At 40.7% G+C, this 24,155-nt stretch overlaps 1 protein-coding gene across 4 annotated transcripts in view; it reads right to left on the bottom strand.

Annotated features, from left to right (window-relative positions):
* Positions 1–24,155, bottom strand: part of apbb2b (amyloid beta (A4) precursor protein-binding, family B, member 2b) — a 159,770-nt gene that overhangs the window by 84,281 nt on the left and 51,334 nt on the right. For all 4 annotated transcript variants that reach the window (XM_048602834.1, XM_048602810.1, XM_048602820.1 and 1 more), the window contains 3 exons: positions 20,874–20,933; positions 15,249–15,334; positions 15,080–15,140 (listed from right to left, as the gene is read on the bottom strand). In XM_048602834.1, the coding sequence (XP_048458791.1) occupies positions 15,080–15,140; positions 15,249–15,334; positions 20,874–20,933 (207 nt within the window). The remainder of the gene's footprint in view (positions 1–15,079; positions 15,141–15,248; positions 15,335–20,873; positions 20,934–24,155) is intronic.

Here is a 24,155-nt window from a genome sequence, read left to right as displayed (position 1 = left end):
GGGGGAGGTGTAGAGGCAGGTGTAGCACTTCCTGCGGTTGCAGGGAAAGGTTCTGGGTGTGGGTGGGGCTGGTGGGGAGTGTGGAGCGGTTGTAGTGGAGTGTAGACAGGCTGGATGAGTGGACAAAAATCTGGCAGCTAGAGTAACATACGTAAAAATGTGAGCTTGTCCACTTTAGTGGAAAGAATTGGAAAGCAGAATATTATTTAAATGGAGATGGATTCCTGACACTGTGATTCAGAGGGATCGAGAAAACTTTGCAAATGAATCATAAAGAAGCTGTATTTGTAACTCATCCTCCACTAGGTGGAACATCACACAAAGTTCCACCAGCCCTGCTCACGGGATTTATAGTTGTAGTGAGGTGACCGTTAAAACCAATTCAAAGTGGGTCTCTACCAGAAAGATGACAACACACTTCCACTCCCTATTCCACTGTTTAAAGTGGCACAAGAAACAAACAGGAATATATCTCTGTTCAGTACACATTTAATTGGGACGGAGCCAGTAACCCTATCAACGCAGTCATGAAAAACAGCACAAATGCAAGTCTGCATATCTGGATGGTTCTCGGCACCATCTTGAATGCATTGGGAACAAATATGCTGCTCACAAAAAGCTAGGATGCAGGAACAACAAACGATTGGGAACCCAAATGCAATGCTGGCGTTCATGGAAATGAGTCAGTGCATAAAGGTAGGGACGTGTTGCTCCAGCTGTAGAGGGCCTTAGTGAGACTACAACAGTGTGCAGTTTTAGTCTCCTCACTTGAGGAGGCATAGAATTACATTGGAAGCAGTTCAGAGAGGTTTGACTTGGCTGTTTCCTGGGATTATCGTATGAGCTGAGAAAGTTCGGCTAGTACCCATTGGTTTTAGAACAATGAAAGGGGATCCTACTGAAACATTAAACTCTAAGGGAACTTACCAAGGTGGATACAGTGAAGATGCATCCCTTTGTGGAAGGGGCTAAAACTAAGGGCCAGAAGTTTGAAATAACGTCGCCCATTTTACACAGAGACGAAGAGCATTTTCTTCTCTGTAGATTTGTGAGTAGAGAGGTGGAGTGGTAGGAACAGGAAGTGAGGAAGTGTAATTAAGGTGACAATCAGATGTGTAATTATCTTAATGGCAGACCAGAAGAGACAGGCTGCAAGATATTCTGCTCCAGTTTCTCATGATATTTTAGAAATGAACAGCACAATTTGTTGTTTATTTCAAGGTGAAATTGGACCAATTTGACAAATGACTATATAAAATATCAGTAATCAAAAAAGCCCAGTTGCTTGTAAATAGATGTAGAAACCTTCATTAACAAATAAAATTTGGGACGGGGTGGCAGCTCTTCAGAGGGTCAGTGCATAACAGATGGGCCAAATGGCCTCTTTCCACACTGTAGGGACTCTGTGATTCTATGTGGAGCCCCTTTCTTGAACCTTTCCAGTCCCTATGGTGTATGGAGAGTACTGTTCGGAAAGGATTTCTGTACTAATGCACAAAACTATTTCCAGATCAGAAGTGCGAGAGACTAGGTGGTGAACATGAAATTTGTTGCTTCCCTTGTGCTTGCTGCCCTTGTTCTTCCAGCCAAAAGAGAGCATAGTGTGGAGGTTGCAAATGAAGAAGCTTTTACAAGTTGGAATGCATCCTGTAGATCGATGCTTCCCAAATGTTTTCCTTGTGTAATCGCAATTTGAAGCTTGAAATCTGGTGGGGAAAGCCTGTCTGAGCAGGCACAAAGGAAGTTGTTATGACTTCAGGGCTTTTAAACTAACAATACCTACCTCCTCATTGAGTACTTCAGGACAAGTATCAGACCCACAAGGATCAATTAGTTACACCTCAGTCACGACTAAATACATAGGATTTTTCGGAGCTGCAGCTGTTAGCACTTGGTCAGAGTAGCCATTGCTGCTTCAGAGCCAGTAGCCCAAAATTTCAGCTCAAAACCCCCAACTCCATGTGAGAGGTCCTGTTGTAGATGGTACATATTCACATGACACAACCCCAGTCACGATCAGTCCATTCAAGTGGGCTGCGTTGTCGGAGATATGGTGTAAGCAGTCTTGCTAGAGCTGCAGGAATATAGAAAGTACTCTATTACACTCTGGATTCGTGCCTTCTAAATAGTGTAGTGTAGAGGCTTTAGGAAGTCTTGAGCTGATGTTACTTTCTCCGCAAAATATCCAGCCTCTAACTTGTCTTTGTAGCCACATATTCCTGTGGCTGGCACTTGTGAGCTTGTCCAATTGGCAATGTTATTTGTCAATGATTAGTCCAAACCTGAATGTTAGGAACATAGGAATTAGGACCAGGAATAGGCATTTCAGCCCACTCTGCCATTTAACATGATCATGACTGATCTTATCCTGGTCTCAACTCCACTTTTCTGCCTGCTCCCCATAGCCCTTTATCCCACTTTTCATCAGAAACATATCTGTTTCATTCTTGATTTTGTTGATTGATTCTGCCTCCACTACACTCTGGAGCAGTGAGTTGCACAGATTCGCAACCCTCTGAGAGAAGTGGTTTCTCCCCATCTCAGTTTTGAACCCACCTGCTTTCACTTTATAGCTATGATCTCTCAATGTTATCCATTTCCTGCTGCACACAATAACTGACTGCAATGTTAGGTGTAGAATTGTGAATGGAACAGAACACTAAGCATTCTGCTAAAGTGCATCATCTTTAAGAGGCACTGTTGAAATTCACCAAGGCTCCCTTTAACAGCACCTTCCAAACCCTTGACCTTGATCATTTAGAAAGACAAGGGCAGCACCACTTGCAGCTCCCCTCCAAGCCACTCACTACGCTGACATGGAAATGTGACACCGTTCCTTCAGTGTCACTGGATCAGAATTCTGCAACTCCCTTCCTAACAGCATGATAAATGTACCTACACCACGAGGGCAACAATAAGGTGGTAGCTTCACTATCACTTTGTCAAGGCAACATAAGGTTCAAGCTTACTAATCTTCCAGTCCAAAAATCATCCATTACTCACACTCTCCATTTTCTATCCATTAGCCAATTTTAGGGTGGCACGGTGGCTCAGTGGTTAGCACTGCTGCCTCACAGACACAGGGACTGGGGTTTGAATCCACCCTCGGGCGACTATCTGTGTGGAGTTTGCACGTTCTCCCTGTGTCTGTGTGGGTTTCCTCCGGGTGCTGCGGTTTCCTCCCACACTCCAAAGATGTGCAGGCTAGGTAGATTGGCCATGCTAAATTGCCTATAGAGTTCAGGGATATGTAGATTAGGTGGGTTATAGGGGAATGGGTCTGGGTGGGATCCTCCAAGGGTTGATGTGGACTTGTTGGGCCAAAGGGCCTGTTTCCACACTGTAGGGATTCTATGATTTATATCTATTTTGCCACTGTCCCTTTCATTCCATATGTTATAACTTTCCTCAACTGTCTATTGTGCAGCACTGTGTCAGATGCCTTTTGGAAGTCCATGTGCATCATATCAACAGCATCACATTCATCAACCACCATTGTTACCTCATCAAAATACTCTAGAAAGTTAGTGAGACCAATCACATTAGCTGGCAGCTCCAGAAGTGGGCCTCCTCCCCAGGGAGTTGCACTATCCACTAACTGAGTCCACCCAATACCATATTATGTTTGCAGAGCAGGCTTGTTCAGAGTCAGCAACCTCTCTCCAACCCGGTAAATTGCTGCTCCATATTTCCAATTGGTACTCTGCACCTGTAGCTAACCAATCCTATTAACCACGTTTTCAAACACATTAACTTGCATTGAGACGTACTCTGCCCCCACCTGATAATGTACTATTTTCTACTCCATTCTTCCCAGTATTTTGCATCCCTTAGTAGTCCTCATTGCCGTTTACTTTTGTTGCCCACACTCCTGGCAATTCAACTTAAATAAATCACAACAGTGTCAGCAAAATGCTTCACAAGGAACTCAGTCTTTTATTTTCAAGCATACTCAAGTATGGTTTTAATGTCACATTAAGTAACCATTAATGTCTCTCAAACTTCCTGGGGTTGAAAGGTAACTATGCAAATATGATTTTCTGAAGAAGGGTCTAGGCCCGAAACATCAGCCTTCCTGCTCCTCTGATGCTGCCTGGCCTGCTGTGTTCATCCAGCTCTACACCTTGTTATCTCTATGCAAATATGGAGATTTGTTCCTTCAGGTATGAATTGTTGTTAGAGATCGACAAACAAATTATAATTTACAAACAAATGCCCTTCCGCTCCTTTTTTATTCCTGGCTGTGACATTATCACCTTGCATTTTCTGTTAGTTGCATGCAAAAGGTCAGAAAAATATAAACATACAGTGAAAAGTCGAACTAATAGCAGACATTATTATTTGCCCAGCGCCAGCAAAATGTGCTGGGCTGGTAACCACATGTAGTAAAACTCTGTGCTGCAGATACTGCAGACCTCCAGCAGATGGAGCCAATTTTCTGAATTTGAGAGCTTTGCAACAAGCAGACTTGCACTTCTTTTAATCAAAATGGGGACAGAATTTCTGCTGTTTCCAACCTCCAAATGAAACCTTTGCAGAAATAGTAGTTAGAATAGGGACATGCCTTTCCTTTGTTTCTTTCTGCAGTGAAGTTACATTCACTGGTGGAACCCGCCAGTAATTTGTGCAAATAGCCATTTTCCACAAAGGAGCTACAACAGGTTTTGCAGCATCACACTGTGGCCAGAATTAACGAATTGCTAGCAGGTCTTGGGGAATCTTTGACTTACCTCAACAATGTATCTCGATCAACTCAGGCCCATCTGCAGGACCACAGCAGCTGTTCTGGCTGAGACCAGTAAACTCAAGCCCTAAACCTAACCTTCCAATCAGCATAGGTTAGAGCCATAAATTAGAATGGTTTCACTACGTTACTTTGCTGCATAGATTCAGCACATGTGCACCACTTAAGAGCAAAAAGACAGTCTGATACCTCCAGAAACAAAGACAGAAATTGTTTGGAACACTCAGAAAGTCAGTTTTTTTTTAAAGACAATGAGCAAGGTTGACTTTCAGGCATAGAACTTCAACAGAAATTACAGGTGAACAGCTTACAAGAGGAACAGGATAAGGCAGCTCGAGGTGCTGGCGAAGGAAGACTACATAAAGAAAAACCAGTCGGCAAAATAATTAGGTGAAGGGCAGGAAATGGTTAACTGTCAGAAATGAGAAGAGCACATGGTGAGCAGGGGAGAATAAAAGATATACGAAAGAACTGGCAATTAAATGCTGCCTATAATGTGGGACAGTGTTGCAAGGCGACTGTCAATTTGAGAGAGTGAGAGAATAATTAAAGTGAGTCAGGTTCAGAAAGAAGTATGAAAACCCAGCTGGGGGAGCAGGTACCAGTTGCCCAAAAGTCTGGTGGAAGTAAATGGTAAGTCAGCACCAGGAATGTAGGCCACCTTGCCAGTCAGAAGATCCTAACACCACAAGTGAGCCTACTCCTACCTACATCCCCACACATCAGTGCACCCACTGGCAGGAGCAAAAGTGAGATGTGGTCGATGTATTACATTGTCAGAAGTCACCATTAAGGACAGATGCCCAAAAAGTATTATGGAAAGATTAGGTGCAGTTCCTCAAGCTCCACTGGGACAGACTGGAATAAGCTTTGAAGTAGTGTGACATGGCACTGAGCAAGGCAAATCAATTCAATTCAGATCCACTAAGCATGACATTGCATGGAACATAATTCTAGAATGGTGCTAAAACACATTTACAAAGACTTTAACTTGAGCTTTACTGGAGTGGATTTGAATACTTGGAGAAGATAGAAAATCTCTCAATATGTAAATGATAAGCTGTGCGTGTTATCACTGAAACTGTAGAATGCACATTCACTGCCCATGCAATATAAGTGCCTACAATACCACTGCTAGCGATACTGCAGGTAACCGCCTGCATCAAAAAATTAGATATATAAAAAGGGTTTATTTTCAATAGTTTCAAATCAATTCAACTTCTGTTGTTGTGGTTTTCCCACTGCATCTGTCCCAATACTTGACCACCCTGCTCCTCGGCTCTTTACTGTTAACCATTCCTCATGAGCATGGAACCAGGCCAGGAGTGGGAGGGAGTCAGGGAGAGATCAGCATTGAGCCAGAAGGAAGCAAGCAGGACAGCAAACAGAGATCAAGAACTATGCAGGAAACTGCACATTTTCTAGAAGGAAGGCTTCTGCATACAAGCACCAGAGGCACCACCGGTGAACAGTGGGTATGGACATCAACAATTCCAACCTCTTGTTGTGTGGTAACAGGAAGCAGAGTGTGAAATTTAATGGCTTCAAGATGAACTCTGTCCCTATCTTTAAACAAAGATGTACAGGGCATACTCTTGTCTCACGGTATTCCAGTCGTGACAGGACAACAACGTAGAGAGCAGCTACATCTCACAGACTGCACAGTTAAAGACAGTGTCTCACCACTTCCTTAAAAGCAATTAGGGATTTTAAATGAAAACATGGAATTGCCAGTGACACCCACATGCCTCAATTGAATATTTTTAAAGAAAAGCATCGCTGAGCGAGAACCAATACTACAGCTGTCGCTCTCAGGTGGACAGCTACAGCGTAAACACACCCAGGAATGTAACTGTCAAGAGAAAGAAGCAGATTAATAACTCACATTCTGCATTCTGTTCTGTTCTTTGTCTCTGATGACAGTTTGGAATGTGGAATGTAATCACAAAATGCCGTGTGTTTGGACTCTCTTTGTTGATTGAGTATTTAGAATCGAATTAATCCAGACAAGGATTTTCACCAGAAATGACTGCCCAACACCTGGCCACCCATTGTGAAAGCTACAGTTTTACTTCAATCATCTGCTCAAGTTTATGTTCGGGGAGAGCGTTAGCCAGGATCTTTAGAAATATACAGCTCCTACTGTGGCAGTCCCAATTAAAGTTTGTGACATTAAAATGGAGATAATGCAGTAAATTAGGTATTGAGCATATCGGAGTTTCGCTACAAATATATTTAAGCGGGTGCATAAAACATAGCAGCTTGCATTTATACAGCACTTCAAACACAGCAAAACATTCCAAGGTACTTCAGATGAGTCTTACAAATCAAAAATTGGACAGCAGACTTAAAAAGACAGGTAGCACGGTGGCTCAGTGGTCAGCACTGCTGCCTCACAGCACCAGGGACCCGGTTTTGAGTCCAGCTCGGGCGACTGTCTGTGTGGAGTTTGCACATTCTCCCCATGTCTGTGTGGGTTTCTGCCGGGTGCTCCGGTTTCCTCCCACAGTCCTAAGATGTGCAAGTTAGGTGAATTGGCCATGCTAAATTGCCCCATAGTGTCTTGGGTGGGAAATGCAGGGGTGGTGTACAGGGTGGGAAATGTGGGGATGGTGAAGGGGTGGGTTTGGATGGGATGATCTTCAGAGGGTCGGTGTGGATTCAATGGGCTGAATGGCCTTCTTCTACACAGTAGGGATTCTATGATTCTCTGACATTAAGATAGATAATCAAGCTTGACCAGTACATTTTATGGAGTATTTTAAAGAGAGATAGATAAAGAAGCACATGATTTAGGGAGGGAGTTTAGGGAGAGTTTATAGCCTAGACAGTTGAAGCAGTGGACTTGTTTCAAAAGGGAATGTATAAATGGCCAGATTGGAGGAGTACAGCATTCTCAGTGGGTCTTAGAGATGAGGTCCCATAGATAGAGGGAAAGAAGTCTCAGAGGGATTTGAAAACAAAGTTGAGAATTTTATAATTGAGGCATTGTTGGATTAGAAACCAATCAAGTTCAGGAAACACTCAGGTAATAGGTTTGATATGACTGAAATTACAGGCAGCAGAGCTTTGGATGATCTCAGTTTTATGGACGGTTGGTAATGAGAAGCTTCCTGGGAGAACACTGGATTACATTTCTAATGGTAACAAAGCCATCAATAAGAGCTCCAGCAACAGAAGAGCTCACCCCAGGGCACAGTCATGGGACATTACAGAAGTGAAAGCAAGGAATCTGTGTCATGGAAAACAGGATAAGGAGATAGGAACGTAGGAACAGGTGTAAGCCATTCAGCCCCTCAAGCCTGTTCGCCATTGAATGAGATCATGGCTGATCTGTGGTCTAACTCCATATACCTGCCTTTAGTCTACATTCCTTCATACCTTTGCTCAACAAAAAATTATCCATAACAAAATAAAGAACTGCAGATGCTGGAGATCTGAAACAAAAACATACATTGCTGGCAAAACTCAGCAGGTCTGGCAGCACCTGCAGGGAGAAAGCAGATTAATGTTTCAAGTCTGGTGGCTCTTCATCAGAACTGATTGCAGCTAGAATTAAAATTTTAAATCTGAGAGAGAGAAATTTAACAACTGATCTAGCATCCATTGCCATTTGTGGAAGAGAGCTCCAAATATCTACGACTCTTTATCTGTGGAAGCATTCCTAATATCTTTCCTGAATGGTCTGGCCCCAACTCCCAGAATATGCCCCCTAGTTCTAGATTCCCCAATCAGTACTTACCCTGTCTTGTCCTGTTCATAGTTTGAAGACTTCCACCAGATCACCACCTAACGTTCTAAATTCTCGAGAAAACTGACTTAATTTATATAATCACTCCTCATAACCCCTGAAGTCCAGGAATCATTCTTGTAAACCTACATTATACTCCCTCCAAGGCCAGTATACCCTTCCTAAAGTATAGTGCCCAAATCTGTTCACAGTACCCCAAGTGGGTCTAACTAAGGTAACTGCAGCATAACTTCAAACAATCTGTCCAGTATGACTCTATGTACAGGTTAGGTGAATTTGCCATGGTAAATTACCCTTAGTGTCCAGGGTTGTACAGGTTAGGTGGCTTAGCCATGGGAAATGCAAGGTTACAGTGATAGAGTGGGCGAGGGGGTGAGGCTGGGTGAGATGCTGTTCGGAGGGTCAGAGTGGACTTGATGGGCCAAATGGCCTGCTTCCACACAGTAAGGATTCCATGATTCTATGTTCCTGCATTCCAGTTTTCTTGATATAAAGGCCAGCATTTCATTAGCTTTCTTGATTATTTTCTGCATCTGTGTGTGACATTTTAAAGACCTATGCACCTGAATCCCCAAGTTTCTTTCGACATCCACTGTATTTAACTTCATACCATCGAGAAAGTACCCTGATCTATATTTTTTCGGCCCAAAATGGATAACTTCACACTTGCTTACACTGAACTCCATCTGTCACAGTTTTGCTGATTCACCTAGTCTGTCAATGTCCCTTGGTAATTTTATCTATACTGTTTACAAAACCGCGTAACTTTTTATCATCAGCAAATTTGGATGCATGTACTGTTTATGCCGCTATCCAAGCTGCTAATAAATACGGTAAATAATTGAGGCCCTAAGACAGATCCTTGTGGGACACCACTGGTCACATCCTGCCAATTTCAGTATTTATCCATTATCACTACTTTCTGTCCCCTGCCACTCAACCAAATTCCCAGCCAAATTAAAAAAAACAAAAGAACCACAGATGCTGGAAATCAGAAACAAAACCAGAAATTGCTGGAAAAACTCTGTAGGTCTGGCAGCATCTGTGGAGAGACATCAGAGTTAACATTTTGGGTCCAGTGACCCTTCTTCAGAGTGAGTTAACTCTGATCTCTCTCCACAGATGTGGCCAGACTTACTGAGTTTTTCCAGCAATTTCTGGTTTTGTTTCCAATTTCCCAGCCATGTTAGTAATTTGCCCTCAATTCCATGGGCTTCTACCCTAGTTAACTCTCTTATGCGTAACATTATCAAATGCCTTTTGGAAGTCCGTATAAACTACATCCATAGACATTACCCTGTCCACTACCTTAGCCACCTCTTCAAAAAGTCCAATCAGGTTTGTAAGGCATGACCTGCCTGTAATGAATTCATGCTGGCTTTTCCCAATTAACGGAAAATTTGAGGTGTCCAGTTAATCTGTCCTTGAATATAGATTCTAACAATTTCCCTACCACAGATGTTAGGCTGACTGGTCTGTAATTCCCTGGTTTTCCTCATTCGTTCTTCTTAAAATGCAGAGTGACCCGTACAATTTTCCAATCCAGAAGGATGACTCCTGTATCAAGGGAACTCTGAAAGATTATAGTTAGGGTATATATACTGTGCTCCCCACTTCCTTTACCAACTTAGATGGAAATTGTCAGGTTCTGGATATTTTTCACTCTTTAATTCCATTAATTTCTTCATTGTCGATATTTTACTTAGGTTAATTTTGTTCAGTCCCTGTCCTCAATCCAATATTAATTTCCTCAGGACTTCCAGCAAGCTAATCTCCCTCTTTAGCTGTGAATACTGAGGCAAAGTAATTATTCAACATGTCTGCCATTACCCCATGGTCATTAACAATATGCCCACTTCCCATCTTTCACAGACTAACATTGCATCTGACCACCAGTTTTCCTTTCATGTAACTATAAAATTGCTTCTTATTGATTTTGATGCCCTTGCAAGTTTCCTTTCATAATACCTTTTTTTTGTGGTCCTTTGTTGGTCTTTGTATCTTTCCCATTCAGCAGGACCTGTACTGTTTTTTGCATTTTTTAAAGCCCTTTCTTTTAGTTTTATGCAGAGCAGATCTGTGGTTGGAAGCTCATCTCGAAAGTCAAATTTAACACTAGATTTTGAAGACAGAGAGTTCTCCTTTAACGTGACAGTTGCGTTCTTGCATAACCTCGTGCTACAGAAAATCACATTGTAGGGAAATCACTACACCTGTACAGCAGAAAGTTCGTATTATCCAAACAGCGTCCACTATTCATCAACTATGTTACAGCCAATTCAATTAACAAAACACATGTTATAGCAGAACTACCTGTAGTCTGGTTCAGCCTCAGATGGTTGCCAGGGAGAGGGATGAAGTTAGTGGCTAGGGAACAAAGTTTGTGGCTAAAATCAATGTCTTTTGGCAAAGTCAGTGGAAATCTAGTGGTTTATGTTTAAAAAGAAAGTAGACATCTTAAGTTTGTATGGAAGCTCTTTAATATCCAAGACATAATCACTTCTGCTTGGTACCTGGCAGTTCACATGATTTTCAGTTAGCCAGATAAAATCATTGAATGTTAAATTGAAGGGAAGGGAGCATAAAGCAAAAATCTTGCTATGAATTGTGAAACTCTATTTGCAGGTTCTGAATCCTATCCTTCTCTACATCTGATCTGGAATATCACTTCTGACTAACCATTCACTCCTCTGCCCAAATTAAACATTCACTCAATCTATCACTATTGCACAGTGCCAACAGTATGTACCATATATAACTGCAGCAACTTGATAAGTTCAAAACTCTTCTTTGAGCTCATGACCTCTACCACCTAGAAGGACAATGCAGCTGACATAAGGGAATATTATCAGCTGCAAGTTCCCTGCCAAATGACACAGCATCCTCACTTGAAATTATATTGCCAACCATCAATAATGCTTGGTTAAAAAGCTGGAATTCCAAGGCAAACGGCATAATGGGTGCGCAGTTCTCGTTAGAAATAATACTGCCCCTTGGAGGCTCATCAGATCTGTTACATGGTGGAATTCCTGGAAAGCCTGAAGACACCCTGAACTGTAATACCCACCAAATTGCAAGGTTGAGGTGGACTGGGGAGAAGTCATGATAAGCCCAATTTCTCAATCAGGTTTTCTAGTGTCAGGGCTGGCAGCATCTGTGGAGAAATCAGAGTTAATGCTTCGGGTCAAGTGACACTTCCTCAAAACGTGAGGAAATAAGTCACTTGACCCAAAATGCTAACTCTGATTTCTCTCCACAGATGCTGCTAGACCTGCTGAGCTTTTCCAGCAATTTCTGCTTTTGTTTCTGATTTTCAGCGTCTGCAGTTGTTTTTTTTGGCTAGCACCAGATCAGCTTTGTTCCATACATAGTCAAAAACATCAAATATCAAGATGCTCATGCTATGTCAGCCATGTGAGCATGACACTTCATCCTTGATAACTGTGGAAAAATGCAAGCATCCTGAGCTATTAATTTGATGATCTTGTTAATAGTACTGCATATTTCTCTACTACCATTAGCAATCCCTTTGCCTTTTGCTCTGAGAACTCTTCCCATGTGTTCCACTTGTTCTTCCTCCCCATTTTCAACAAGATAAAACCCAGCATTTTTCCAGCCCCCTTCAGTTCTGAAGAGTCATACTAGACTTGAAACATTGTTTCTTTCACCAATGACGAAGCCAGACCCGAGTTTCTCCAGCACATTCCATTTTTATCTCATAATTGTATGTTTTGGGCTGTATGTTTTGAGGTAGAATGAAAAGGGGTCATGTGACCTGTTCTGAAATCTGACAGCAAACCTGAGGGTTTGCGTGTCGTAGAATAAGAAAGGACCAGACTGTTTGACTGGAAAAATGGTGCAAGGCATTTACACTTGGAGATAATGGCAGCAGCTTGTCGATTAACCATTGAGATTAAGAGACTCCAACATTCCAGAGAGAAGTGTTGACAATATCGGGTTGTAAACAGTTGAAATTAAATGGACAATTTAAAGTATAAGATAAAAGAGCATTGGAGTCTCCAATATAGCTGATTGTCATTTCTACTTGGATACAAGAACCGCCTTCAATACCATAATTCCAACAAACGCATCCCTAAACTCCAAGATCTTGGTCCTGGGTCCCCCCTCTGCAACCGGATCCTTGACTTCCTGACCCATTGACTGCAATCAGTAACAACAGGCTGCAACATCACCTCCATGGTCAAGAGATGGTCGAGAGCATCAAGTTCCTGGAAGTGATGATCACCAACAATCTATCTTGCTCCACCCATATCAATGCAACAGTCAAGAAAGCACAACAATGTCTCTACCTCCTCAGGAGGCTAAGGAAATTTGGCATGTCCACAAGGACTCTTACCAGATAGATGCACCATTTATAAAGCATCCTATTTGGATGCATCACACTATAGTATGGCAACTGCTCTTCCCAAGACCACAAAGAAACTACAGAGAGTTGCGAACAAAGGTCAGTCGATCATGCAAACCAGCCTTCTATCTATTGACTCCATCTATATTTCGCAATGCCTCAGTAAAGCAACCAAAGACCCCTCCCCATCCCGGTTATACTCTCTTCCACCGGGCAGAAGATATAGAAGTTTGAATACACATACAAACAGATTCAAGAACAGCTTCTACCACACTGTCATCAAGGTTTTTGAATGGACCTCTCAAACGTTAATTCTGATCTGTCTCTCTATCTGCTCTGCAGCTGTAACACTGTACTCTGCACTTTGTTCTGCTACCCTGATGCAGTTTGTACGGTGTGATCTGCTTGTATAGCACACAAAACAACATTATTCACTGTATCTCGGTACGGGACAACAATTAATCAATTAATCATTCACATTATCATGGATATGGTCTTTGAAAGGTAAAGGATCTATAAACATCCCCAAAAATGTAAGACAAGGTAAGTTTTTTTAGGATCTAAGTGAAGGCGTGCAGCTATGGACAGAAAGACACAATGGTTCACCAAGGAGGAATGTGTGTGGGAACTTGTGCTTGAATTAAAAAGGCCAAAGTCAAAAGGAGTAAACTATAAAGATAGTGTTTCATTGAGACTACTTTTAGTCTTTTCTTTTACAATAAAAGTCATGAAACGTGAAATCTTGCCAGCTCACACTTTTAGATATTAACTGGAAGTTCAAATTTATTTTTCAAAAATTTATTGATCTCTATGGAGAGCATAACAATATTGATCCTGACAAAGAATGGTTAAAAGTTGGATACTGGAAATTTTAAACAAAAACAGAAATTGCTGGAAAATCACAGGTTTGGCAGCATCTGTGAAGAGGAATCAGTGTTAACGTTTTGGGTCCTTCCTCAGAACTGGATATGGTCTTTGAAAGGTAAAGCATCTATAATATCTCCAAATACTTAAGAGTAGGTTAGTCTGCCAGGATCTAGGTGAAGGAGTGCAGTTCTAAAGAATAGGTTAAGCCAGGCAAAAATAAAATGATCCTTTAAACTCAGATTCACAATATCAGTTCCACAATGTGTTGTTGTTTCTCAGAATATCACAAAATCAAGCAAACTGAGGTATCATGTGGAGGTTAAGCATCTCCCCTCAAAGCTAAACGATGGGTTTATTCAAACAAAATCTCTTTCAAATAAAAGTGCAGATAAAGGTAACCTCTGCCATAGTATTGGAAGCTTCCTATGCTGGTTCATGCCAAATAACGAGTGGAAAATCTCAGAACTGCGTTGCCAGTAAGAAATGAAATAACACTTATTGTGTTTGGAAAGACAACTGCTAACCAGTGCCACTATCTTCAAAAGCAATTTTAGAGGCAGAAAAAAACAACTAATCAAAGCAATGAGGCAAAGCTATTTCTTTACACGTTATGGTACATTTAATGTGCAACAAAACAATTCTTCAAAAATTCATCTTCAGAATGCATAAAGGTTCGTCATGCAGTGCATCTTCTTTGAAAAGTTTTTCACTTGAAAATCTTAGAGGGGTAGACATGAAGATATTTATCCACAAGATATCAATGGAGAACATCTACTACTTAAAGTCACATGCTTCATTAACTCTGGAATGCTTGCTTGAATACAAAATCACATTTAGAAATTGCTACAGATAGCACCAGGTCCAAGTCAGCATGAAATGTCTAAATGACAAAAATTAATATTTTGAATATCAGCTCTTAATACTTGCACTGATATCAAAGGAGATTAAGTGGACATTTCCTGATAATATATTGAATTGGGTTCAGTCTTGAGATCCAAGGAAAATCCCTTTGTAAAACCGTAGTTTTGCATCACTAAACTTTTAGATATGTTGAAAGAAATTAGAGATGGTATTCCCATGCTGGGCATATTAAAGCATTAGCAGATAAAGAATAGCTACATGGGGTTGCGCACATCAGCAGAAAATAACAGAAATCCCTAAACAGTGCAATGGTACAGTTTCAAATACGCAACAGTTGTTCTTTTCATAAGAAGATCAAAGAATAAGATATTTTGTAATCATTGTGGTTACAGCTTCATTTATTTTTGAATACTGAAATGTAATTGAATCATGCACACAAAGTTTGACATCATAATGTGTAAAGAAATGGATGTAAACCAATACCACTGACCTTTGCCTCTGGGTCACTGTTGATTGTACAGGAACCATCTTCCTCAGCCTGTGGTACTGTTCTATGAAGGCAATTGAAAGTATCAATACTTAAACAGAAAACAATGTAAAAAGATACTACTACACTGCAAATTTCATTGGATCAATACTTTTTAAACATTATCCCTTACCTCAGTTTTAGAGAAGCATAGCGTAGAGTTGCTCCCTCAAACTCTTTCAGACTTGGATCTGGATTTACAGTGGCAGCGTGGAGATCCTATGAAAAGAGAACTCCCTCTTAATTTTAGGAAAATTCCAATACAATCCTGAGCCATTTGAAAAGCATTACCGCATTTTTAATATTTTAGGGTTAGTTATACACACGCCAAGAACAAAGTTACTCGCATCGGAACGGAACCCTTTTCACAACTATGGCATTTCAAGGTCATCAACAAGAACATCAAGTGCAGCACATATCGAATAGGAAAACCTTCAGAAAGGCATCTCCAAATGAACTAGGAGTTTTCTTTTCAACTTTCCACATCAACTATCTTTCTGACCTCTCTAAATGAGACGATTAATTTAGTGCCAAATAGTTGTTAGTTTTATGCTATTGACTCATGGTCACTGGGCACATATAGATCCTCATCTTTTCTGCTTTGTTAATCAATAATGATAGGTGACTTCAAGTGTAACAGGAATCTGAATTGGATTACAATCTGAATTGCAGTATGAAAGGGTAGTCCAATGACACACTGTGCTACACACTGACAAGTTCCCAGCTCAGAGTGAAAAGGCTTTACTTCATTATGTGGTTTTCAAAGAAAAATAGACAGAATCATCAAAGAGCTCTAAATTGAGAATCGACCGAACTAAACCAGCCTCTGGTGGTCATGAATTTACAAAGTTCTAAGGCTGCTTACAACTATAGCATTAATTGGCATATCTCACAAAGGGAGTCCCCAAGGCTGGTGAATGTAAGAATTCACACTGATGCAACTGGGGTATTTTTCCACAGCTTGTTGTCAGTTCATCCTGCTGTGACAGATATTGTGCCTTGTCCAGACCAAGTACACCAGTGTAAAGATTAATGCTCAACTGTTGAGGGAGAAGAGGAGTGCAGGGTAAAGAAAGAAAATGAAGAGATGAGAAAAGAAGCCAAAAAAACAATTAGGAAGGCAAAGAACTATCAGATTAAATTATCCAGGAATATAATTCAAAACAGTAAGACATTTTAAAGTCATATCAATAAAAAATGAAGGCTCCGATGGGAATAGGACCATTAAAGGGACAAACACAGTACTAGCAGACAAAGACAGAGGGAAGACATAAATGCTAAACGATTATTTCACTTTAGTATTTGCCAGGGAGATAGACAGGTAGATATGACGTTGAATGATGACATGATAAATGAGATAAGTGCATTACAATAAGAGCAGATATATTGAATAAATTAAACAAATTCAAAGGGCAAAGCTCCTAGTATTTCTAGGATACCACCAGAAATGTGGAAATATATCTGGAGGGGCTTGAAAAGCTTAGTTTCTTCTCTTTAAAAGGATGATGGGTGACCTAACAGAGGAATTATAAAGTTTTGAAACGTGGATAGAAAGAAAATATTTTCACTTGTGGGGAAGGATACAATTAGAGGCCATGAATATAAGACAATCATCTATTTTTATTCTTGATAGGATGCAGGCATCACTGGTTGGGCCAGCACTTACTCCTCAATCCCAATTGCCCTGGAGAGGCGCTGTTGAGCTAGTACCTTGAACCAAGGCAGCTCTTGCGATGTAGGTACACCGATAGTGCTGCTTGCAAGGGATCCCAAGATTTTGACCTCGTGAAGGAATGCTGTCATATTTCTAAGTCACGATGATGAGTGGCTTGGAGGGGAGCCTGTAAATGGTGATCTTTCTCTGCCTCTGCTGCCCTTCCAGGTGCTAGACATCATAGATTTGGAAGATGATGTCAAAGAAGCCTTCGTGAATTACTATAGTGCATGTTGAAATGGTCCATACTTTGCCACTGTGCAATGTTGGTGGTGGGAGTGAAAATTGAAGGTGGCGAATGGAGTACCAATCAAGCGGGCAGTTGAATAGTATAGATTTAGGGGGAACTTAGACAATCAAATGAGGGCAAAAGGAATAGATGGTTACAATGATAGATTTAGAAGAGACAGGAGTTGGCTTGAGTGGAGCATAAACTTCAGCATGGACAGGTTGGGTCAAATGGCCTGCTCCTGTGTTTTATATCCTACCTAATTTGGAGGTGAAATAGTCTATTTCTCCGAAATATATAAAATCAGATACAGTGCCAATAGATAACTGACCATAGATGTTATTTCTTCCTGTGGACTGGACTAAACAAGAGCGGCTTTAGGAAATTAATCATGTCCTATCTAAACCACTTGTGATTGGTATAAAACTCATCTCCTCAAAGATGAAAGGAAGTATAAAATGTACATATGGCACTGACCTTTGTATTTTGTCCATGCTTTAATGGACAGAAACTTGAGTAACTAGAAATCAGCATTGTAAATGCTGTAAAATTTAAGCGTATCCCCACTAACTCCTAGGAACAAGGAGTGAGCCATTGAGCCCATCGAACTTGCTCTGCCATTCAATACAACCATGATTGATCATTCAGTTCAGCTTCATTTTATCACAATTGCCATATTCCTATGCATCACTGGTATTTGGAAGGCTGTTAATCTCAACTATAAATATATTCAATAACTGAGCCTTCTGCAGGAGAGAGTTCCAGAGATTCACAACATTGAGTAAACCAAAATAAATCTCATCTCAGTACTGTGTGGTTTACCCCTTTGCTTTGAAATTATGTCCCCTGGTTGTAGGGTCTCATTCATTTCAGTAGGAATAACAGCAAAATAGACTATTATTTAAATGGTGAAAAATTGCAGTAAGCTGCTGTGCAGAGGAACCTGGGTGTCCTTGTGCATGAATCTCAAAAAGTTGGTTTGCAGGTGCAGCAGGTAATTAAGAAGGCAAACAGAATATTGTCCTTCATTGCTAGAGGAATGGAGTTTTAAAACAGGGAGATCATGCTGCAGCTGTGTAGGAAGCTGGTGAGGCCGCACCTGGAGTACACTGTGTACAGTTTGGGTCTCCTTACCAGGGAAAGGATATACTGGCATTGGAGAGGGTGCAGAAGAGATTCACTAGGTTGATTCCAGAGTTGACAGGTTTGGCTTATGAGGAGACATTAAGTAGACTGGGACTGTACTCATTGGAATTTAGAAGAATGCGGGGGGATCTTATAGAAACATATAAAATTATGAGGGGAATAGATAAGATAGAAGCAGGAAGGTTGGTTCCACTGGTGGGTTAAACAAGAACTAGGGAGCACAGCCTCAAAATAAGGGGGAAGCAGATTTAGGACTGAGTTGAGGAGGAACTTCTTCTCCCACAGGGTTATGAATGTGTGGAATTCCCTGCCCAGTGAAGCAGTTGAGGCTACCTTGCTGAATGTGTTTAAGACAAAGATAGATAGTTGTTGAACAGTAAAGGAATTAGGGGTTATGGTGAGTTGGCAGGTAAATTGGAGTCCACAAAAAGATCAACCATGACCTTACTGAAAGGTGGAGCAGGCTCAACGGGACAGACGGCATACTCCTGCTCCTATTGCTTATGTTATGTAACCAGGGGAACAATCTTACCTGCATCTACCCTGTCTATTCCTTTAAGTATTTTGTAGGTTCCTATGAGACCAAAACTCTAGAGAATAGAGTGTGGAGCTGGAGGAACCCAGCAGGCCAGGCAGCATTGGAGGAGCAGGAAAATTGACATTTCGGGTTGGGACCCTTCTTCAGCCCATTTCTGAAGAAGGATCCCGACCCGAAGCATCAACTTTCCTGTTCCTCTGATGCTGTCTGGCCTGCTATGTTCCTCCAGCTTCACACTGTGTTATCTCTGACTCCAGCATCTGCATTTCTTACTATCTCTAGAGAATAGAGGCCCAGTTTGCCCAATCTCTCTTCATTGATCAGTCGTCCCAACCCATGATCAAGCCTGGTGAACCTGTGATGCACTCCCTCTATGGTAATCTTATCCTTCCTCAGGCAAGGACACCAAAACTGCTCACAGTACTCCAAGTGTGATCTAACCAAGCTCCAATACAATGTAAGTAAAACTTCACTACTGCTGTACTCAAATCCTCTTCCATTAAAAGTCAACAAATTGTTAGTCTTCTTAACTGCCTACTGCACCTGTATATTAGCCTTCAGTGATTTTGTGGCAAGGACATCCATGTTCCTTTGTAACATCTACACTTCCTAAATATTTCTGATCTCTTATCGCTTAAGAAATATTCTGCACATCTGTTTTTCTTGAGAAGTGAATAATCTCACATTTTTCCACTTTATATTCCAGCTGCCATGTTCTTGTCAATCATCAAGTCTGTCCAAATCCATTCGAAGCCACTTTGCACCTTCCTCACAGCACACACATGCACCTAAGCTTTATGTCATCTGCAAACTTAGAAATAATATACTTGGTGCCAACATTTAAATGAGAGTTATATATTGTGAACAGGTGGAATCCCAAGTATTGGCAATACAGTGTGGAGCTGCAGGAACACAGCAAGCAGCATCAGGGGAGCAGGTAAGTTGATGTTTTGGGTCGGGACTCCAGCTCCACACCGTATTGTCTTTGACTCCAATATCTGCAGTTCTTACTACGTCTGAGTGATTTATAGCCCCAAGTATTGATCCTTGTTGTACCCTACTGTTCATAGCCTATTAACATAAGAATGATAAGTCCTATTAGCTTTTACAACACAATCTTCTTATTCATACTGATTTCCTTCAATTCCTCATTCTCTCTAGTCATTTGGATCTCCAAATCCTTCCACAGCAAAGACAGATACGTTTAGCTACTCAGCTATTTCTCTATTTGCATTATAAACTTTCCCGTCTATAATGGACACATTTATCTTGGCCAATTATAGCTCAGGTGAAACAAATCGAGTAGAATTCTGAAACTACAAAGAGAATCCACACCATACTGCTAATCATTAACTCAATTAGTTTGAACATTCATCAACAATATTTAGTTTTGAAGTTAACATAACAAGGCCTAAAATTATGTTAATTATTTTGGCAACTTAGGAGCTCAGTACAAGTCAGTTAGCTGTAAAAATTACTTCATATTTGTTTTATATTGTCTCATGAACAGATTTTCTCATTTCTTCTCGAGCTTTAATCTCAGTGCTGAATTTAAAGTGGACCCTGAGGGACAGTGACACACACACACACACACACACACACACACACAAAGCACGTCAATTTATTTCAAATCCCAGATGGGGAATAACACTTTGGCATCAAGTCATTTTTATTTGAAATATTTGTCACAGCACACATCCATGAAAAAGAACAGGTTAAACTTTTTTGAATTTAACATGGTGCTATTCTTCTAATCCCGACTGTGAAACGCCTTTGAGCAAGTCACAAAACACTAATATTTGTAGTAACTGGTTTGCCCGTTCAAGGCATGGCAAGGTGCCAACTGTCATCGGAGCAAATGCAGAATTAGTTAGTGAGCCAAGAGAACTGCATGACATAAATTAGAAGATTTCATCTCCATGCACTTAATCACGTGAAAGTTTGAAAATTTTCAAATTCCACCTTTGGAGAAGTATTTTTATCAGGTCTACACTTCAGTGCTGTGTCATATGATTTTTATCTGTTGAGTGGAACATATGCTTAACTCCATTTTAGAAATTAAACTTTATTAGAATTAAAATCAATCTTTGTTAAAAATAGACTCTCTCATTACTATTCACAAAATACTTGCCTTCCAAATGTCACTATTAATCTTTCCACCATTCAGCACAGCAAAATCAGTCCATGGTTTCTAGACAGACATTAATCACAGACGGAAGAAATACATATGCACAAAAACAGAAAAAGGACAATGTTAGTACAATAAAGCAGTTAGTGGGTCAGCTTCTAAAAGCTACAAGAACAATTCTACTACAAACTACTATTTTTAAAGTTGAATTGGTTAACGATTTATCATGTTTCAATCTCACAAACAACCCTGAACCAAACATGTGTACAGTGACAAATACAAGCAATAAAAGGGAAAAAAAAAACTTGTACTTACACCCTATCATATCTCTTAGAAATATCTTACAATGCTTCACACAAAGAGCAGCCCTGCCATTACACAGGCTGAGGTTATAAGGAAGATGTGTTAGTAATGGGTTATAAGGAAGATGTGGTACCAATGGGGTTAAACAGACAGATGTGTCACCTCTGCTGCAGACAGCAAGATCCAACAAACAGCAATGATGTGAATTACTGGTTAGTCGGTTTTTATGGTATTGGTTGAAGGAGAAATGTTTGCCAGCAAGCTAATGGCATGCCATTTATTGGGATAAAATTAATTAAGGTTTAATAACAGGCACAGGGGTAACAATGTACAATTACACACATTTAACGTAATATAGGCAGCACTCAAATATTGTGCTATTATTATTCTTGACATTATTGTGCTATGCAGTCCAGCATTAAACATCGCTGGAATTGGCTAGAACCACAGATTCAGAACAAGTAGCAGGGACATTATGAAGATTCAAGGCTCTAGCAAAAGTTATGCATAGGCCCTCAAAAGCATTTATGATGTGGCAGGCTATATAAATATAAAATTAGGCAAGCAAGCAAATGCAGAGTGCTTCAGTAGTCGATTTAAATTTCCATATATATTGGGATAGCCAACAAGTACGTGATGCAAAGGTGGTGAATTCTTGAGTGTCTGCAGGATAGTTTTCTGCAGCAATGTGTCTTAGAGTCGATGAGGCAGTATATCTTATTAGATAAGATGATCAGTGATGGGTATTCAAATATTAATTTAATTTTTTTTTTTAATTTGTTCATTGGATGTGGGTGATGTTGGCTAGGTCAACACCTATGCCCCACCTTGAAACCTGGTAGCAGTGAATTTTTTTACCCAAAGTGAAATCTCCAGGCACTCAACTGAAGCCAAGCCTAATATAGTAGCAGCATTGGAACATACTTCATGAATTCTCGTCGCATTTGCAAAGAACTGCTTTCCATGTGGTGCCTTTATCCTGAAATTTCCATAGCATAATAATGTTGCCCTGAACACCACTGCAGCAAGAAATTCTGACAAGATAGCATACCCTATATGACTGAAACCCAGAGACTTGGAGACAATAAGGGGTGCAGATGCTGGAAGCCAGAGTCTATAGGTGAGAGGCTGGAAAAGCACAGCAAGTCAGACAGCATCTGAAGAGCAGGAAAGTCAATGTTTCACGCCTGACAAAGTCCTGACAAACGGTTTCAGCCTGAAATGTTGACTTTCTGGCTCCTCAGATGCTGTCTGACTGAAAGCCAGTCCTGAAAACCACCTTTCCACGCAGCTCTAATCTTTTTGATACATATCCATGGGATCAATGAGGAAGATATCATTGAGTTGAGATTAAATCAAGGAGGGTCAGAAAAGATCTTCTTTTATATTACTAGCTAACTTACTCTCAATTTCATCTTCTCCCCCCCTTATTGCTTTATTAGTTAGCCTCTGCTGGTTTATAAAGGCTTGCCAATCTTCTGGCTTCCCACTAATCTTCACCACATTGTATGCTTTTACTTTTGCTTTTATACTGTCTCTGACTTCCCTTGTTAGCCAGGATTGCCTCATTCTCCCCTGTTTCTTCTTCCTTGGGATGAATTTCTGCTGTGCCTCCCAAATTACCCCCAGAAACTCCTGTCATTGCTGCTCCATCATCTTCCCTGCTAGGTTCCCTTTCCAATCAACTCTGGCCAGCTCCTCCCTCATGTCTATGTAGATACCTTTACTCAATTGCAATACTGTTACATCTGATTCCAGCTTCTCCCTCTCAAACTACAGGGTGAATTCTATGATATTATGATCACTGCCCCCTAGGGGTTCCTTCAGCTGAAGCTCCCTAATCAAATGTACTTCACTACACATCACCAAATCCAGAATCGCCTGCTTCCTGGAGACCCATTACCAACCTGATTTTCCCGATCGATGCATATTGAAGTCCCCCATGATAACTGAAATAGTTATTTTCTTACATTCTTTCATTGTTTGCAGCAGACTGCTAGAAAACCCCTAGATAAGCACAGGAGGAGAATTGGCAGCAGCTATCTACCTCACAAGTGGCTGGTATCCGGACCTTTATTTACACTTTGAACAGTGCACTTCTCCTTTCTCTGTCCAATGGGCTCAAGATTCAAATCAGCTATGGTGCACATTGGTGCAGGCCCCTCCCATAACCCTTTAAATTATGGCAGCAGCAAGAGGCAGTTTTAAGTAGCCACTTATTGGTCGTGTAGGGGCCTGAATCTAGTCGATGGGTGGACACTTGGCTCAGACAATGCTTCCCCTTACTGCTGGTAAGGGTAGGGCTGGGCAAGCTGCCACATTTCCCAGTGCCCTGTTTTATGAACCCAGCTGCCTGTTTGCCCACTGCAGGTGGCCCATAAAATCTACCCCTATGTTGCCCCATCCCAATTTATTCTGAAAATGTAAGTCAATAAGCGATTATTGTGAGCAAAAGAAATCTCTTTACATAAAAGATTTTAGAACTCATCTAGTAGTAAAAGCGGAGGTAAAAGACCATATTGAACACATGAGGCTTTATCAGAGAGGTGTAGGACAGATAAGGATAAGAGTACTATAGATAAGCATGTTTAAAATGATTTACTCGTGTACAAGATCAATGTATAGACTGATTTATATAACCTCCAAGCGTGAGACGCACAACATGTAGCAGCTGTGAACAAAGTTCTAATGGTATTTTGAACATATCAAGTCTGTAAAAGCCAAGCCAAGTAGCAGAAGATACATTAATATGTCATTAATCTACATTAATGTTAACGATTCTCAGAGAAAATATCCAAACAACAGATTGAAACATGTTCACCTATATTGGCCAAAAACCTAAAATCTAATTGAGCACAAACTGTAAATTTCATGGCATCCTTTTTGAACTGCGATTGAGCTATCTTAATTGGTCAAGTATAAGTTTACATTTTTGTTTTTTAAAAAACTCAAACAACACCTCAGTAGGGAAGCAGAAAAACT

The sequence above is a fragment of the Rhincodon typus genome, chromosome 1, assembly GCF_021869965.1.
Source record: "Rhincodon typus isolate 14 chromosome 1, sRhiTyp1.1, whole genome shotgun sequence".
NCBI lineage: Eukaryota > Metazoa > Chordata > Chondrichthyes > Orectolobiformes > Rhincodontidae > Rhincodon > Rhincodon typus.
This window is presented reverse-complemented; position numbering and strand designations above follow the sequence as displayed.